Genomic DNA, 20,094 nt, shown 5'->3' with positions numbered 1-20,094 from the left:
CGACTGATTACCCCTAAAGGTCGTGTTTTGTTCGACTCAATTTCTAAAATGGGTTTGCATGTGCTTTCGAGCGGCCAACCTACTTACTGGCCTACTGACCCACGAAAAATACCGGATGTTATTGATTTTAGCGTGATGAAAAATATCCCTAGAGAAATGATTAAAATTGAATCCTCGCTGGAACTATCTTCAGATCACTTACCCACTATTATTACTTTATTGAGCCCCCTAGAAATTGTATCCCCGACTGGTAATTTAGCGATGGCAGGCACAAGAATAAATTGGCTCAAATATAAAAAATACCTCAGTACACATTGCTCGGAAAACATACCGCTAAGAACACCAGAAAACATCGATCACTCTCTTATCAATTTCGATAAAAATCTCAGAATGGCTGCTCAACATGCTACCCAAACACCCCGAAAATTCAGATATAATAGAATTAATTCTGCAGATGTCGAACGGCTCTTAAATGAAAAAAGAAGATTTCGAAGAGAGTGGCAATTGCACAGATCCCCCCAACTAAAATCGAAGCTTAAAGATTGTATAAAAAGACTTAAAAAGCTCTTGGAATTTCGAAAAATGGAATCATTGAATAAATATTTAGAAAGCCTGGACGCAACCCCACAATCGGATTACTCATTATGGCGAGCAACAAAAAATCTTAAAAGACCCGTTATATGTAAGTCCCCCTTGCGAAATTCAAGTGGTGGTTGGGCAAGAAATGATACTGAAAAAGGGAATCTGTTTGTTAATCATTTAAAAAAAGTATTTACACCGAACACATCCAACGAAGCAATTGAGTTGCCACCTGTTGCACCCTATTTTGCAGCAGCCGTACCCCTACGTTTTGAGATTCGAGAGATCGAAAAAGCTATTGCTGATTTAAATCCCAAGAAAGCGCCTGGTATGGATAAGATCAGCAACAAGATGCTTATGGAGCTACCCCGGATAGCAATAAAAATAATTCTTTTTATTTTTAATGCTATATTACGACTTGAATATTATCCTCCAGAATGGAAATTTTCACTGGTTACCATGATACCCAAGCCGGGAAAAGATCACACAAAAGTAGAATCATACAGACCCATCAGCCTATTGTCTAATATATCAAAGCTATTTGAGAAGATACTTATGAACAAGTTGTACCCGATGTTAACTGAAAACAATTGTATTCCGAATCATCAATTTGGATTTAGAAGAAAACACAGTACTATCGAACAAACCCATAGACTTGTAAATATGGTGAGAAAAGCGTTTGAGGAAAAGAAATACTGTTCTGCACTCTTCATCGACATCTCTCAAGCGTTTGATAAGGTATGGCATGCTGGATTAATATACAAATTGAGTCAAAATTTACCGGCAAACACACATAAGCTGTTGGAAAGCTATTTAACTGGTCGATCATTTAAGGTTAAAGAGGGAAACTTTTTAAGTACTGCACAACCCATTGAAGCTGGAGTCCCCCAAGGCAGTATCCTGGGACCTTTTTTATATTTGATGTATTCGTCTGATATGCCAACTAACAATCGCACTCATACATCAACATTTGCTGATGATACTGCTATTCTAAGCATTCATGAAAACCCTCAAGAAGCGTCTCGTCACTTACAAAACCACATATTTGAATTAGAAAAATGGTTAAAACAATGGAAAATTAAAGTCAACGAGCAAAAATGTACACACATTACATTTACATTGCGTAGAGAATCATGCCCCCCTATTCATATCAATAACCAAACAATAATTCAACAATCGGAAGTGAAATACCTCGGAATACATCTCGATCGTCGCCTTACATGGAAAAGTCATATAGATGCAAAGTTGACTCAAATGAAATTGAAATCAATTCAAATTAATTGGCTTATTGGCAGAAACTCCACGCTTAGTTTAGATTGTAAACTTCTACTTTATAACATGATCATAAAACCGATATGGTGTTATGGCATACAGTTATGGGGCACGGCCTCAGCGTCAAATGTAGAAAAGATCCAAAGACGCCAAAACAAGTTTCTAAGAATGATCACAGTTGCCCCCTGGTATATCAAAAACGCGAATATACACAAAGATCTAAACGTGCCCATTGTAAAAACTGAAATCTCGAAAAACGTACAAAAATATTTAAAAAAACTTGAAGTTCACCCAAACCCGCTGGCCCGCAACATATTAGATAACCGTGGCCACACTCGATTAAGAAGGAGGGACACAGCAGACCTAATCTAGAAGGAAGAATGCCAATTTAACCAAAACAACCATGAACACAAAATTTTTTCGTCCGGCACTGGCTGGACTAATTAAATAATAATATTAGATATAAGATTTGAACCACTTATTGTTAGTTCATTAAATAATGAAGATACAATAAATAAATGATGAAAAAAAAAAAAAAAATTTTACTTTCTAGAAATGTCTTTTTTATTGATGAAAGAAATTAAAGTTGTTTTGCAGCTTTATTTAATAATTATTTTGTATATTATACAAATATTACCATAAATGTGACCACAAGTCAAATATATTTTCCCCTTTGTGTGTTTGATAGTATTTCGGTGTACTTTGATTAAACAAATATGGCAAATAAATGTGTACAGTGTGAACACAAAATCCACCCATGAATTATTTGATGTAGTTTTGATCAAACACATGAAACATCTTGTGTCAAATAATTTGCGTAGTCTGACCCTACCTTTAGAAAGGTGACTGCAATGAAACAGCTGACTATTTTTTTTATTCAGTTTGAATTGTCAATTCACTTGTGGTTGTTGTGGCGAAAAATACAACAAACCCAAAAGCAAAAACAACAACAGGCAACTTTGACAGTTCACCTACTTTTTAACAAAAACAAAGTACCTGTTGTTTTTGTATTGTTGTAGTGATGCAGTCACCTTTCTAAGTGTGCCCTGCATGTACTTGTATAAATATACTTTTGTAGAAACTAAAGACCAAAGTTTAAATTTTTTGTAATTAAAGTCGAATACAATTTAATACTATTTTATTTTATTAATATCTTTCAAAGATATCATAAAATTGTTATAACAATAAGTATTTTTTTTTTCTTTAGGCAAAACGTGAAAAATATAAAATTTTGGAGGTGATAATTTCAAAGGACGAGCACCTAACTAAACTCCTCGTTTCAAGATTTTTAAAATATCCATCATTCAAAACCCTGAAAAACCACTGTAAAAGTTTAGAAATATCGTGTAATGGCATAGTTTGGATATCAGTCTGGTTGACATTTATATATTTATTTAGCAAAAAAAATATTTGCGAAATGCAAATCAATATGCTTATCGGTCTAATAATGGATATAATAATTATAGCAATAATAAAATCTATATGCAGACGAAGAAGACCAACTGTTCCAGTTGATATGTTAGTACTGGGTCCTGACAAATTTAGCTTTCCATCTGGACATGCATCAAGAGCATCATTCGTTACATTGTTTTTCACTTGCATTAATCCTGTTTCAAAAATTTGGTGGATGCCGTTAATATGTTGGTGCTTAAGCGTTTGCCTATCGCGTATATTGATACAGCGTCATTATATATTAGATGTCGTTGCTGGTTTTGCTATTGGTTTCGTGGAGTCTTATTTATTGAATTTTATATGGATAGGCGAAAGTGCAGCTGAAAATCTTATAAACTTTGTTATGAATGATGATTTACCTATTGATGTTGAATAGAAAATTATTAATTTTATTAACGTCAGCGTTTTTAAATGCCTAATATAACATTATTAATATAAATAACAATTTTGTAATTTTATTGTATATTTTATATTCAATTTATAAAAACACATTTTTTTTAAATTATATTTGAATTACAACTACTTACTAATTGTGTACTCCAATTTTGGGTTCGAAGTTATCTATATTAATAAAATATAAGTGTTTGTTCGTAATCAATAAACTCAAGAACTAATAAGCACTTCAATATGTTTTTTAAAGGCCTAATAAAGGGTTTTTAGAATATATTAAAATCCTTGATTTTAGACAAACCATTAAACATACGCAACCGTATGTTTTTAGGACATTTTCTTTCTTTCGTTCTACAAATCATTAATTTTAAATCAAGAAATGCGTACAGTATCTTTAAAAAGCACCAATACAAAATAATTGATTAGGTCAGCAGCGCAAACCGGGTTCATATATAAGTATATTAGGGTGGCCCTTAATAAACAAAAGTTGGATTTGGCCAGTCTCACCCCCCCAGTTTGGTGAACATTGGTAAAAACTGAAAAATGTTTAGTTAAATCGGTTGGGGTTACAAGGGGAAAAATGCAATTTTTGTATAAATTTTGCCATAAAAATTACTTTTGCAATTTAATTTAAAAGAATAGAAATGTGCGACATAAAAAACAGAAATTGTTTCAAAAATGTTAGCTATTAAAAATTCCCCAGGCCATTTACGTGTCACAGATCACTAGAACAAAATTAACATACACACAGTTACTAAAGTACGATTTACTTTTTGGGTTTTTTTTTAAAAATCTATATATTTAAAAATACAAGGCCTGTCTCATTAATTCACTCACTCATGACTGATGGATGAGTCAGTGAATGAGTGAGTTTGTGAATGAATGAGTCAGGCCTTGTATTTTTAAATATAAAGAAGTGGCTACTTAAAATTCGTACGCACTGTAGTAATCATAACAAAGCTCACAGTTATCAAAATGGAAAAGATTTACATATGTTTTTAACAACAAATCTACCGCTTTTCTACAATGAATTGCAAGTCATTGAAGCTAATGTTCTATGTGAAGTAAGCGACATAATTTTGCAGCCGCCGGAGACAAATATGTATGCAACTCTCAAACAACGGCTACAAGAACGCTTTACAGATTCAGAAGAAAAGCAATTAAAGAAACTGTTACGCGATATTGAGTTAGGAGATAAAAAACCATCAACACTTCTTCGCGAGATGTCCACATTATCTACTGGTAAAGTATCAGATGAACTTCTGAAGAATTTATGGATGCAACGTTTACCAAAACAAATGCAAGCAATTTTGTCAGTAAGTAGTGAATCTTTAAGTAAATTAGCACTTATGGCAGACAAAATCGCCGACACGTCAGAATCTTGGGAAGTAAATGCCGTAGCCACATCATCTATGACCGTAACGTCGACGTCTTCTGGGTCTGATTCCAGAAGAACATCTTCATCCTCCACATCGCTCAGAGTACAGAATAGGTCCCCAACCATACTGGAGTGTGATTGGGTCTCCATTTGGTCCTCAGAGCTAGCGGGGTCATCCAGTTTAACTTTGCAGTCCATATCCTGCGGACCTTCCAGTTTAACACCGGAAGTTTCGGGGTCGAGCTTGTTGTCACCACGGTAGATGCGCAGCTTGATACTATCAAAACCATGGTATATCTTGCGTTGCCTCTCACGTAGTGGCGCCAAGGATTCCTTGTTAAGGACTACAACCACCTTTCTGTGCGCACCTTCAGGAGCGGAAACCTTTACCACCTTCCAGTTATGGGTTGGTAGATTGGGATTGCCGCTCTGAATGTATGCCAGAATCTCCTCAGGTTCATGTGGTTCCGCCGGAATAACTGCGACTGATCTCGGTCTGCGAGGTATCTCGTTTACCGGGATCACGTCCAGTTTCGCGCCAGGCCACAATTCCCCTAAGGACGCAATTGCTAATTTTAGCAGTAGAGCTGAGCGGTCATTGGTACACGCTAGCAGTTTTACATGGCCTTGATACCAGCCAGCATCATCGTTTTGCGGGAATGGACCGGGATTCTCCTTGAGAATCTTCCAGTATACCCCCAGCATACCCTGACGGATTTTCAGCCATTTCTCCTGGGAGATAGCTCCGTCCTCCACACTCCTGTCGATAATCGCCCTTACAAGTGGATTGCAAGCAACTTCACTGTAAGGCCTTCTTATCACACGAGCCTCTTGCTTCGGACGTTTAGTCCTCGGCTGTGGATTTTGCTGCTGGAGCAGCTCCTCCTCTGAGCGTTGTCGTTTGGGCCCAGCAGATGCGCCTTGGTTCGCTGCATCTGCGCTTGGAGGAGGGTTTGAACTGACCAGCTCAGCCAGTTGGGCCTTAGCCCAACTTAATTTCGACAATTCGTCGATGTTAAGCGCATCGGCCGACTTGGATCCAAGCCGATCGATAATGCGCATGGCGGCACGCCTTTGCACGAAAGCCCTCCTAGATGGTTCTTTGCGAATGGGGGCGTTCGGTTCTGCCGTAGTGGCGGGTAGGGCTACGGTGGTTGGACCCGACTTCTGGTTCGACGATCCAACCTGTAGCATTTTCGCAATGAAGGGGCTGTTGCTGGTGTATTACCAACGAGGGCTAATGCAGCTTTAGAGGTGTAAAGGTTGGACAGTTGACTGTTTACAATCAGCCAGCATAGGTTTCCCCTGCTGACCTTTTGCTGTTGTTTGTTTTTGTTGTATTTTGGTAAATTCTTTCATTTTGTTCCCACGAGTTAGCGCGTAAGGGGATGGACACTCCATGCAGGGACGGCGTACATGGATTAGGCAAAAACTGTATTACAACCGACCCATGCCCTGGCGTCGGAGGGGAGCTGTTAGCGACTAGTTTTCTTTAACTTACTAGCCATTCAGGTCTTCGGCACTGCTACCATCACATTGACCTTACAAGTGGGGGGAAAGAAAGAGTAGAGATAGAAAGAACACACTCTTAGTTACGTCCCTTTGTTTTTTTTTTAATAAAAGCGTAATTTTTGATCGCAGAAGTGTAAAATTTTGTCAAGACATGTAATTTAATGGCATTCATAATAATCAATCAAAAAATCGATTTTGAATTTTTTGTTATTTACGCCTTTTTGCATTTTAGCTAACGATATATACTCATGATATTTCATTGATTTCTATGAAAAAATAAAATTATGTCATTTTTAGATAGCGCAATGGAATACACACTCCCCAACTTCAAAATATCTAAATTACATGATAGATCAATCCACTGAAATCCAAATGCTGAATAGGTATCCGAAACTTAAGAATCTTTTTATTAAATACAATACACCTCTTACATCATCGGCGCCAGTGGAAAGAATGTTTTCATACGCGGGTTTGGTCAATACTCCAAGACGCTCCTTATTAACCGATTTACATTTTGAACAATTAGTCATTTTAAAAGTTAATTACAATTACGAATAAACTTAAAAACAACATCTTTCACTATGGTATTTTGTTTTGTTTTCGCAAACATTTATATGCTTATTTATTATTTAGAAAAAATACAAAAATCTAAATAAATATATGAGTATGTTAAACAAAATATAGTTTTTGTATTGTTGGTGAGGTTTATACAGCAAAAATTTAACTATTAAAATGTTTGAAACTGCAAGCTGTTAAATATAGCTTATATTCTAATAAATAACAATAAATTACATCTTACAACAATAATAAAAAAATTAATTGCAAAAAACTGTTATTCAGTGTTTTTGTTTAATCCAAATCCCCCTTAACATATATAATTATTTTTTAGTTTTATGTTCTTAAAATAGTTGTTTATAAACTTGACCAATTAAATAAATATTTGTTAGCCTTTTAACTGAACTAACAAGAACTTAATCTATATATATAAAAGAGTAACGTTACTGACTGACTGACTGACTGACTGATTCATCATCGCACAGCCCAAACGGCTGAAGCTAGAATCACGAAATTTTATCTGTGGGTTCCTCCTTCCCCAAAACGATCCGATAAGAAGGGATTTTTGGAAATTCGAACGTTTAGGGGGTAAAAAAGGGTAAAAACGGGTAAATTCGGTAACCTTATATCTTCAAAACTAATAAAGATACAAAAAAACTTAAAATAGCATGTTACTCCATTTAAAAAATAAGCTGACAGGTGTTTCGTACTTTTTGGATATTCGAAACTTTTAGGGGAGAAAACGGGTAAAAACTGTATTTTGGTACTTTTTTTGCACCCTATGTATCTTTTAAACCAATAAACATAGAAACAAATTTTAAATCGTATTCTTTAATTAACAAAAAATAAAAAATATAAGTTTGGTACTTTTTGGAAATTCGAACCCTTAAGGGATAAAAATTGTGTTTATTTTTGGTACTTTTTCATAAAATATGTTTTTCTATAATTTGACATAGACATACGAATATTTTATTATGAGCTCCCACCACGATACAGAAATTTATTTGAATTAAATTCTACCAAAGCAATGGGGATAAAAAAGGTACAAAAAAGGGGATAAAATCGGGAAAATACATTTTATTGAAATTATTAAGCCAATTTTGATAATTTTTAACATTGGTTCCTGGATTCGTACAAAAATTAACTAACAGGGTGTTATTTGGAACTCGTGGGCCAAATCCGGGTAAACAGTTTGGTACTTTTTTTAAAACATATTTTTTCTTGGGCACATTAACACAGATTTTAATATTTTGAGACATGTCTGTAGCATAAACAATTTTTGCAAAATGGAATATTTTTAAAGTTCGAACTTGATTGTTTCAAGGAAGAAAAGGGAAATTGGTACTTTTCTCCTAATGGTACTTTTTTTAATATTTTAAATTATTTCACTTATCGACATTAAAGTTAGCTGATATGTATCTGAGTGAAGTTTGTGTAAGGAATAGGGTACAATATTTAGGTACCAAAATGTGAGAACTGAACTATAGGTACTTTTTTATTCATCTAATGGTACTTTTTGAATTTTTTATGACAATGGACTTAGAAACATGAAATTAAGCATATATGGTCCTAAGTGAGTGTGAATTTTAGGGGTAGACTTTTTGGTACTTTTTCTTTAATCGAATGGTACTTTTTGTATTTTCTTCACCAATGAACCTAGAAACATGAAATAAAGCTTACATGGGCCAGAGTGGGTGGACATCCACAAGTGTCTGCTTTTTGGTACTTTTTATATATTATAATGGTACTTTTTGAATTTTCTATAATAATGGACCTAGAAACATGAAATTAAGCGTATATGGTCCTATGTGAGTGAAAATTCAAGCGTATACTTCATGGTACTTTTTTTATTATAATGGTACTTTTTTTATTATAATGGTACTTTTTTTATTATAATGGTACTTTTTTTAATTTTCTAGAACAATGGACTTAGACACATGAAATTAAGCATACACGGTCCTATGTCAGTGAGAATTCTAGGGGGAGACTTTTTGGTACTTTTTCTTTAATCGAATGGTACTTTTTGTAATTTCTTCACCAAAGAACCTAGAAACATGAAATAAAGCTTACATGGGCCAGAGTTGGTGGACATGTACAAGTGTCTGCTTTTTGGTACTTTTTCTGTATTATAATGTTACTTTTTGAATTTTCTATAATAATGGACCTAGTAATATGTAATTAAGCGTATATGGTCCTATGTGAGTAAAAATTCAAGCGGATACTTCATGGTACTTTTTCTTTATTATAATGGTACTTTTTTTTAATTTTGTATAACAATGGACTTAGAAACATGAAATTAAGCATACTCGGTCCTAAGTCAGTGAGAATTGTAGGGGAGACTTTTTGGTACTTTTTCTTTATTCGAATGGTACTTTTTGTAATTTCTTCACCAATGAACCTAGAAACATGAAATAAAGCTTATATGGACCGGAGTGAGTGGGAATCCACAAGTGCCTGAATTTTGGTACTTTTTATATATTGTAGCGGTACTTTTTTGAATTTTCTGTAATAATGGACATAAAAATATGAAATTAATCGTATATGTTCTAAAGTGAGTGAGAATTCTAGGGGGAGACTTTTTGGTACTTTTTCTTTATTCGACTTTTTGTAATTTCTTCACCAATTAACCTAAAACCATGAAATTAAGCTTATATGGGAGTGAGTGGGAAACCACAAGTGGGGGCTTTTTGGTACTTTTTATATATTCTAATGGTACTTTTTGAATTTTCTGCAATAATGGACATAGAAATATGAAATTAGGCGTCTATGGTCCCAAGTGAGTGAAAATTCAAGGCCATACTTATTGGTACTTTGCTTTGTTCTCATAGGTACTTTTTTGAATAATAACGGACCTAGAGTTTCCAAAAAACCGAAGAATTTCAAAACCGCGGTTTCGTTTTTTTTTAGATTTTGTGATAATTTTTAAATATTAATTGTTATAGAAACAAAACTAGTTGGTCATATAGGAAAGGCTATACAAATTTAAAATGCAAACTTGACGGGTTATTGTTTAGTGAGTGCGAATTCAAAAGTGATAATCAATGGTACTATTTGTTTATTGCAATGGTACTTTTTGCAATGGTAGTATTTTATAATAATAAACCTAAAAATTTAAAATTAGGCACACATGATTCTGAATGAATTTTAATTCACAAAAGGTGACTTTAGTGGTAACTTTATTTTGCATTTTCTATAATAATGGACCCAGAAATATGAAATTAGACATTTACAATCAGATTCACAAAGGGAGACTTAATAGTACTATTTCAATCTTCTAATTGGGGTGGCGAAGCGCACCGGGTCAGCTAGTACTAAAATATTTTTGAATTTAAAATCAAAATGTTCATTCAATCTGTTACAAATAGAATGGTTAAAAAATTATTTAATTCAATTTGAAGAAAATTGTATCATTCATAGTGAATTTAACTTTGATAAGAATTCATTCAGAAGAAATTTATCATTCCATAGGAATTAATTCACCTAGGAATTGATTCAACAACATCAAAAACTTTAAGAATTAATTACACGAATTATATCTTACAGAATGCCTTATAGGAATTGTTAATTCCTTAAAATATAGTTCAATTTCTAAAAAAGAATTAGAGAATGAATTCTTTTACATCTTTGGTTTATACCAATATAATTTCTGCAATTTTCATCATATTTAGGTGGAGGGTATTTAGATGGTACAATTACACTAACTTGTTTTTATTAATTTTTGACTTTTATTTTTGTTTGTAGTAGAAACCAAAGTATATTTATACAAGTACATGCAACCCTACAATAAATCAACAATAAAAAAACATTAATTTTGTTTGTGTAAAACATTGTGAGATTGTCAAAAACAGTTGAAAATTTTTGCCACAAATTTCACTCACGTTCCCTTTTAATCGGGTCTTTTCGCACATTGCATAAGTCACCACTGCCACTTGTACATATTTTTAGCACAATGATCAAAAACACATAATTCCAATTGTTATTTTTACTTTTATTATTAAAAATTTTCAAAAAAGTATAAAAATTTGACAATCTCACAAGTCAAAGGAGAAAAAATGAACAGCTGATCACTTGCATGTACTCAGGGCACACTTAAGGTACGGTCACACACAGCTAATATTTGACGTTTATCGTCAAATATTTCATTGCCTGAATCTGACCACAAATAAAATTTAGAGCAAACAACAAAACAGATGATTTTAGTCAAACAAAATTATTTGTCGGCAAACAAAATATTTTCTTAATGTGAACAAAGTGTGACCACTAGCTACATAAATACCTAAAAAATATATAATTTGATCTTGCAAATATTTTTAAGGTTAAAGCACTTATTTCGAATTGTAAAGTCCTCATTTTATTACAGATTTATTGAATTTTGTTATCATATATTGAATTTAATTTTTCACTTTTTGTTTGACCAAACTGCTGCGAAAAAGAATCAGTAAATATATTTGCCGTGTGGTCACACTATATCAAACACTTTCATAAAATAATTGTTTGATCAAATAGAAAAAAACAGAAAATTATTTGCTCAGCATGGCGGAAAAATAAGAGGAGATTATTTAAATATTTTTCGTACTAAATTAAAGACACAAATTCACTATTTTTTTTTAAACATAAATACATATTCAATATTTCTTTAATATTTGTTATTTAAATTATTTTCACTAAATAATTGCATCAATAAATGAAGTCTTCTTCTTCTCATAAAAGTCATTCAGCCTAGGATGACATACTGGGAGAAAAACTAATTGAAGACATGAAGTCTATGTTGCGATTTTTGCAATTTTATGCGATTTATATTTTTATACGTGGAGTTTGTCTATTTTCAAAATTTAAAATTGCTCATATGTACAGATTGAATTTAAAATCAAAGAAAATTTTTTATACATACATAAATGGTATGAATTGATTGTAATTAAAAAATTATTCTTAAACAGTATGATCTGTTTAAATTTTTTTCTACTGCAGAAGAAGAATATCTCTAATAGCATATTTTACTTTTCTGATTTTGGTATCATATAAAAATTTTTATTATAAATTTTTAGATAATATGATTGAATTGGAATTAATTAAAAATTTATGTAAAAAAGGTAAATATTTCCGTAAAATTTTATAATATTTGTAAACTGTTCTTATTCTGAATGAAAAAAGTTTGGAAAAAGTCGTGTTCGATTAATAATATTTATTAAAAAAACAATAAGCATTTTTACTGGAATTCAAGTTGATAGCAAGTGTAATTCAAGCCTTGAATTATAGTCAAGAAATTGAATAAAAGTTGTATTACACTTTATTTCAGTAGCATTCTCCAGTAAAAAGGAAACATTAATTCAAGCCATATGTTTTTTGTTTGAATGATATTTAATTTTTCAAATATTTTTCAAGTTTAAAACTTAATTACATCTGCATTCAAGTCAAATTCCAACAAAATGTTCAAGTGCTTGAATTTTTGGGTGTTTGGTGCTTACTGGGATAAAACATAATTACATTTCCATTCAATTTCAAATATGAATTGTGATAGTAATATAATTTAATAAATAAACATTTAATAATTATATTATTAAATTGTTCAAGCTTGTGTTCTTTTCGCGATTTGTTTTCATTATTCTTGCAAATGAATTGCAAGATCAAATAAAAAAATACCCAAAATGCAGGAAAATATTTGCTGTTTAGTGGTCACACATTGGTTACATTACAAGAATGTTTTCATATTGGCAAATAAATTTGTTTGACCAAATTCAGCTGTTTTCTTCTTTGAAGTGCAAAAATATTTTGTGTTCAAACTAGAAACATAAAATATTTGACGCTTAAATAAAAGTACTGAAATTTCATAATTCTTTCAAATGTAAAGCAAAATCTGGTAATATTTTACTTTCTAGAAATGTCTTTTTTATTGATGAAAGAAATTAAAGTTGTTTTGCAGCTTTATTTAATAATTATTTTGAACAAATATTACCATAAATGTGACCACAAGTCAAATATATTTTCCCCTTTGTGTGTTTGATAGTATTTCGGTGTACTTTGATTAAACAAATATGGCAAATAAATGTGTACAGTGTGAACACAAAATCCTCCCATGAATTATTTGATGTAGTTTTGATCAAACACATGAAACATCTTGTGTCAAATAATTTGCGTAGTCTGACCCTACCTTTAGAAAGGTGACTGCGATGAAACAGCTGACTATTTTTTTTATTCAGTTTGAATTGTCAATTCACTTGTGGTTGTTGTGGCGAAAAATACAACAAACCCAAAAGCAAAAACAACAACAGGCAACTTTGACAGTTCACCTACTTTTTAACAAAAACAAAGTACCTGTTGTTTTTGTATTGTTGTAGTGATGCAGTCACCTTTCTAAGTGTGCCCTGCATGTACTTGTATAAATATACTTTTGTAGAAACTAAAGACCAAAGTTTAAATTTTTTGTGATTAAAGTCGAATACAATTTAATACTATTTTATTTTATTAATATCTTTCAAAGATATCATAAAATTGTTATAACAATAAGTATTTTTTTTCTTTAGGCAAAACGTGAAAAATATAAAATTTTGGAGGTGATAATTTCAAAGGACGAGCAACTAACTAAACTCCTCGTTTCAAGATTTTTAAAATATCCATCATTCAAAACCCTGAAAAACCACTGTAAAAGTTTAGAAATATCGTGTAATGGCATAGTTTGGATATCAGTCTGGTTGACATTTATATATTTATTTAGCAAAAAAAATATTTGCGAAATGCAAATCAATATGCTTATCGGTCTAATAATGGATATAATAATTATAGCAATAATAAAATCTATATGCAGACGAAGAAGACCAACTGTTCCAGTTGATATGTTAGTACTGGGTCCTGACAAATTTAGCTTTCCATCTGGACATGCATCAAGAGCATCATTCGTTACATTGTTTTTCACTTGCATTAATCCTGTTTCAAAAATTTGGTGGATGCCGTTAATATGTTGGTGCTTAAGCGTTTGCCTATCGCGTATATTGATACAGCGTCATTATATATTAGATGTCGTTGCTGGTTTTGCTATTGGTTTCGTGGAGTCTTATTTATTGAATTTTATATGGATAGGCGAAAGTGCAGCTGAAAATCTTATAAACTTTGTTATGAATGATGATTTACCTATTGATGTTGAATAGAAAATTATTAATTTTATTAACGTCAGCGTTTTTAAATGCCTAATATAACATTATTAATATAAATAACAATTTTGTAATTTTATTGTATATTTTATATTCAATTTATAAAAACACATTTTTTTTAAATTATATTTGAATTACAACTACTTACTAATTGTGTACTCCAATTTTGGGTTCGAAGTTATCTATATTAATAAAATATAAGTGTTTGTTCGTAATCAATAAACTCAAGAACTAATAAGCACTTCAATATGTTTTTTAAAGGCCTAATAAAGGGTTTTTAGAATATATTAAAATCCTTGATTTTAGACAAACCATTAAACATACGCAACCGTATGTTTTTAGGACATTTTCTTTCTTTCGTTCTACAAATCATTAATTTTAAATCAAGAAATGCGTACAGTATCTTTAAAAAGCACCAATACAAAATAATTGATTAGGTCAGCAGCGCAAACCGGGTTCATATATAAGTATATTAGGGTGGCCCTTAATAAACAAAAGTTGGATTTGGCCAGTCTCACCCCCCCAGTTTGGTGAACATTGGTAAAAACTGAAAAATGTTTAGTTAAATCGGTTGGGGTTACAAGGGGAAAAATGCAATTTTTGTATAAATTTTGCCATAAAAATTACTTTTGCAATTTAATTTAAAAGAATAGAAATGTGCGACATAAAAAACAGAAATTGTTTCAAAAATGTTAGCTATTAAAAATTCCCCAGGCCATTTACGTGTCACAGATCACTAGAACAAAATTAACATACACACAGTTACTAAAGTACGATTTACTTTTTGGGTTTTTTTTAAAAAATCTATATATTTAAAAATACAAGGCCTGTCTCATTAATTCACTCACTCATGACTGATGGATGAGTCAGTGAATGAGTGAGTTTGTGAATGAATGAGTCAGGCCTTGTATTTTTAAATATAAAGAAGTGGCTACTTAAAATTCGTACGCACTGTAGTAATCATAACAAAGCTCACAGTTATCAAAATGGAAAAGATTTACATATGTTTTTAACAACAAATCTACCGCTTTTCTACAATGAATTGCAAGTCATTATGTTTAGCTTTAAAAAGTGTAGACACAATGGAAAAAGAAGCTAGTGATGTCATACAAATTATTTCTAGTGAATATTTTGGTTGTTAAAGAAAAAATAACGAATGTATTCTAAGTGAAATTGGCATTATAGGCATTTTGATGCCAAATGAAGAGAAATACAAACAAAATTTTTTGGCGAAAAATATTTATCCTAATGTCCTAGCGGTATGAAATATAATATTCTAGTACCTACCAAAAATATATACAAAATTTCATAAAAATAGGTAACAGATAATAGGTGATATTTGGATATTGCTCATACAAAATACTAAAATCTCGGCTAAAAAACGGGTGGGTGAGGGTTGGTTGATGAAAATTTGGAGTTATAGGAATTTTTAATGCCAAATAAATAAAATGCAAAAAAAAGCTTTTGGTCAAAAAATTTTAAAAATAAATTCTGGATAGGGTCACCCTAATGACCTAGCGGTATGAAATATACTTTACGACCTATTCTCATACCTACCAAACATACATACAAAATTTCATAAAAATCGGTTGAGCCGTTTCGGAGGAGTTCAAACACTAACATTGTGACACGAGATTTTTATATATTAGAAAGATAATAATATAGCAAAACACAACAATTAAACAAATTGCCCAAATCTTCGTCCAATCGAGAAATATTGGAGAATTGTTAAACGTAAATTGAAAAAGAGTGCAGGTACAGTAAATAACCAGATTTTGATGAGAACAAAGTGGAATAAATATGCTGGAATAACGGTAGAAGTGGGAAGTAAAGTTGTGCAGCTATTAACAGGAGGCATAAAAAGAAAGGAGGCATAAAAAGTAAGAAAGTTTTACTAAAATTGGAAAACGTTAAGCGTTAAATCGTAAAGTTCAAAGGTCAAATGTTTCAATATTAATTTCTAATGGAAAGATAGCGAAGTGTTATATATTTTTGGGCCGATTTTGATGAAAATTAAAAAAATATAACATCAAGTCTAGTATTTATAATAACAGCACAAAACTGGAAATTAACCCTTTTTATGGTAATCAGACAACAGTCCAAAACCTTCGTCTCGTACAGCCTACTTGGATCCAATAATCGTTCCCTTTGTGATACCTGAAGAAGAAATTTAAAACAGAGAAAAGAAGAGAGAAATAGAAGTTGGTGAAAAGATTGAGTTAGAGAAATTTGCAAGAGTATAGATAGAAATGGGAGGAGAGAGGTTAAGAATTCGAAGAATTCAACTAACGCAGACCATCATGGGATATTTGGTAGGTCCCTAAGAGGTGCAATTTGCATGTTCGGTCTTATCAACCATCTGATTTCCCTGATAAAGGCGTATATGCACCTTAGTTCCTTCACAGATAACCCGGAGAGGATACTAAAGGATCGCTCACATAAAACCCTGGCATGTAGATCACCCAGTGCCGGACAATTACAAAAATTAACCCTCAATGACACTTGATATTAAAATGTGAAATATACAGAAAATTTATATTTTTTTGATAAAATTGTCAAATAAAAATAAATTCAGCAAAAGCTTTAAATTTTTTTTTTCAAATTGTATAAATTTAAATTCTAACAAGTAAGAAAGTATTGTCGGTCAATTATGGACCGATCGCCATGAAATTAGATCATTTTTATGCTCGTTAAAGTGATTTTCGGAAACTGCCCTTATATTCAGGCAATTAATATGCCTATATATAATTGTGTTACTTTCTTTGGAAAGGGGATAGAGTGTAGAAGAAAAGGTGGTGAAAGGAGAAGAAAAGCTTTTTTTTGAATTAAACATTTATGACCGATAAAGTCCAATTTCGAGAGGACATTTGGCTCGTCCTTGGGTCGAAGAAATTGCATCTAGATATACATATTATATATCAACGTTTAGGAAATTATGTCCACTTTTAAAAAATGTACAATATTTTTAAGAATTCAAACAATTAATTCATCCACATCAAACCTTGATAAAGTGTCGGCGACGATGTTGAGGGAACCTTTGCGGTGCTCTATTTTAAAATTAAAAGCTTGGAGCTTCAAACTCCATCTTGCAAGGCGACCATTCAAGTCTTTTTGGTTCATTAACCATTTAAGACTTGAATGGGCTGTGATGATACGAAATGGTAATCCCTCAACATATGGCCTAAATTTCTTAACGCAAACTATCGCCTCCATACACTCTAGCTCGGTAACGTTATAGTTGCGTTGAGTCTTATTAAGTTTCTGGGAGACGAAAGCAATCGGCCTTTCTCTACCTTCATCATCGTATTGATATAGGACCCCACCCACGCCTACTTTCGATGCATCGTGCTGTATGATAAATTCGCGACTAAAATCTGGTTGGGCAAGGCACCAGTCCTTGGGAAGATAGTGCATCTTTAAGCAAACCGAATGAAATAATAGCCGCTTCAGAAAGTTTAAACGGCTTAATAGATTTTTTTAAACAATCTGTGAGCGGACCCGACAAATCGGCATAATTTTTTATAAAAACCCGGTACCAGTTTGACATTCCGATGAATCTGCGAAGTAGTCTTGGAGTTTTTGGTAGTGGAAAGGATGTAATGGCCTCAACCTTATCGGGGTCTGCTTTAAGACAACCTTGACCTACCCTAAAACCAAGGTACTTAATTTCCATTTGAGCAAATTTGCTTTTCTCCACATTGATGGTTAAATTTGCGTTTCGTAAACACGCAACTTGTCTCAAAAGCCGCAAATGGGAATCAAAGTCAGCGCTACAGACTAGCAGATCGTCCAAATAAATAAAGACATTCTCACGGAGTCTGGAAGGCACAACCCTGTCCATTAGCCGGCTCATCGTTTGGGGACCATTGCACAGACCAAATGGCATGACGCGGTACTGATACAATGGTTTTCCCGGCACAGCGAATGCTGTCTTTTCCCTTGATGACTCTGTGAGCATGATCTGAAGAAATGCGTCCTTTAAGTCGATTCCGCTTATGTAATGCGTATCCTTTAATCTGGTTAAAAGCCCATTTATATGATGTGAGCTCATTGACTTTCCTGCAGTCCAGACATAGACGTACCTGTCCGTAAGCCGGGCAAGGCTACGGGGCTGCACCATGGGGAATTTGATTCCTCAATAACATTCATTTTTAGGAGCCTATCTATTTCAGCATACGCTTCTTCCTGCCTGGGTGGAGAGAGTGGAAAGTGTTTAGACTTGACTGGGACAGCATCTCCTGTGTCTATGTGGTGCTCGACCAAAGAAGTGCAATCTAATCCTACCTTTGAGAACGAAGGGAATTCTAACAAAACTTTTTCTAATTCTAGCTTCTGTTCAGGTGTTAAATTATGAAAACTAGTTTCCTCGTGGCGAATAATTTCCAGATCAGCTACTTCGGGAATGATATTTGGAGCTAGAACATATGCTCTCCAGAAATCTACTCCGAGATATGCCTCCTGTTTGAGCGTTGGAACTAAGTAGAACGTGATGCTTTTAACAACAATTTTATAGGTAACAGGAAGTGAACAAAACCCAATGACAAATTGTTTCGTCCCATCTGCGGTCGATACTGACGAATTAAGTGGTTTGTATTTGATGTTGTGCTTCTCAAGAAAGGTAAGACATTTGTTTCCAAGGACAGATATACTGGCACCAGAACCTAGTAGCCCTACAACTTCGACATCAAGGATTTTGATCATAGCAAATGGTCGTTCATCATTTTCGGTGCTAAGGCGTGTACTTTCAAGTTGTTTTCTTACATTTCTACGAGCCTGAAATCCTTTTTCTGCATTTCAAAATCTTAGGAGAAGGCGTATTACCAAAAATTCTATCCCTTATATTATAGTAGTTCTGCTTGCGGTCGATTGAAGAATAAAAATTTAAGTTAACTTGTGTTTGCTTATCATAAGAGTTTGGTTGTAAAATTTGAGTATAGTGTACATAATTGGGTTTTTGTGTATGACAATTGTCGTTAGAATTATTTAACTCGGGTTTTAACGGGCAGAACGAGAGACCCCGGTTAACAACTCGCTCTTTTTGTAGTTTCCCACATGTTGATTAGGACACTTTGGGGTAGTAACCCCTGACTGCCCACATTTGAAACAAAAAATGTTCCTGATTTCGTCTGGACAGTATATATAAGAATGTCCATACTTGTTGCAATTCCAACATTGAAATTTGGATAAGTCAATCTTCCGGAGGTTTATCTGGAATGCTTCAATCTGTGGATCGTTATCCAAATCATCCACAGAATTATCTAATTCACTAACTTGGCGATTAAAAAAAATGGAGTGTGGTTTCTGTTATCAAGCAAAAGTTTTTCCGCCCTTCGTGCAGTTTGTCTAAACGTTTCCAAGTTATGTGATTCTGAATTAAAAAGCATGTATTTTAAATTTGGATTCAAATTTCCTTTAATGATGTCTATAAGTTTACGTTCCGAAATAGGTTCTGTCAATCTGGAATTCATGGACACTATTGCAGTGTGAAAATCATCATATAGTTCACGTGTGCCCTGTTTTCTAAGAGAAATTTTGACCACAACGTCATGATCATTCTCTAGTGAACCAAATTGTTTAGAAATTGAATATTTGAAGAATGAATATTTGGCTTTAGGATTGTACGTAAAAGATTATAAATTGTTTGAAACGGAGAATTGAATAAGTTTCGGGGGAAGTTTCACCAATATTTCTACCACGACCCCTTGTATTACCAACTCTATTTCCTGCATTGATATCAGATCTCTTATTGCTACTATTAGTTTTTCTGGTATTTCTACTATCAATGACTCCCTTAGTACCCTGTTTACTAGA

The 20,094-nt window shown here is 33.0% G+C and overlaps 1 protein-coding gene across 1 annotated transcript; it reads left to right on the top strand.

The window, feature by feature from the left end:
* The first annotated feature begins 6,928 nt into the window (after positions 1–6,928).
* On the top strand, positions 6,929–14,524 carry LOC135963001 (inactive phospholipid phosphatase 7). The gene is made up of 2 exons (XM_065514787.1): positions 6,929–7,120; positions 13,660–14,524. The coding sequence occupies exons 1-2, from the start codon at positions 6,929–6,931 to the stop codon at positions 14,278–14,280; spliced, it is 813 nt and encodes a 270-aa protein (XP_065370859.1). The 3' UTR covers positions 14,281–14,524.
* The last annotated feature ends 5,570 nt before the right edge of the window (positions 14,525–20,094 follow it).

Source organism: Calliphora vicina, unplaced genomic scaffold (assembly GCF_958450345.1).
Source record: "Calliphora vicina unplaced genomic scaffold, idCalVici1.1 scaffold_33, whole genome shotgun sequence".
Taxonomy (NCBI): domain Eukaryota; kingdom Metazoa; phylum Arthropoda; class Insecta; order Diptera; family Calliphoridae; genus Calliphora; species Calliphora vicina.
Note: the sequence above shows the minus strand (reverse complement) of the source record. Positions and strands in the feature narration are given on the sequence as shown.

Coding starts and splice junctions, on each gene's coding strand:
- LOC135963001 (XM_065514787.1), top strand. CDS start 6,929: ATGATAGATCAATCCACTGAAATCCAAATGCTGAATAGGTATCCGAAA. Junction 7,121..13,659: donor AACAATTAGTCATTTTAAAA/GTTAATTACAAT, acceptor TTTTTTCTTTAG/GCAAAACGTGAAAAATATAA.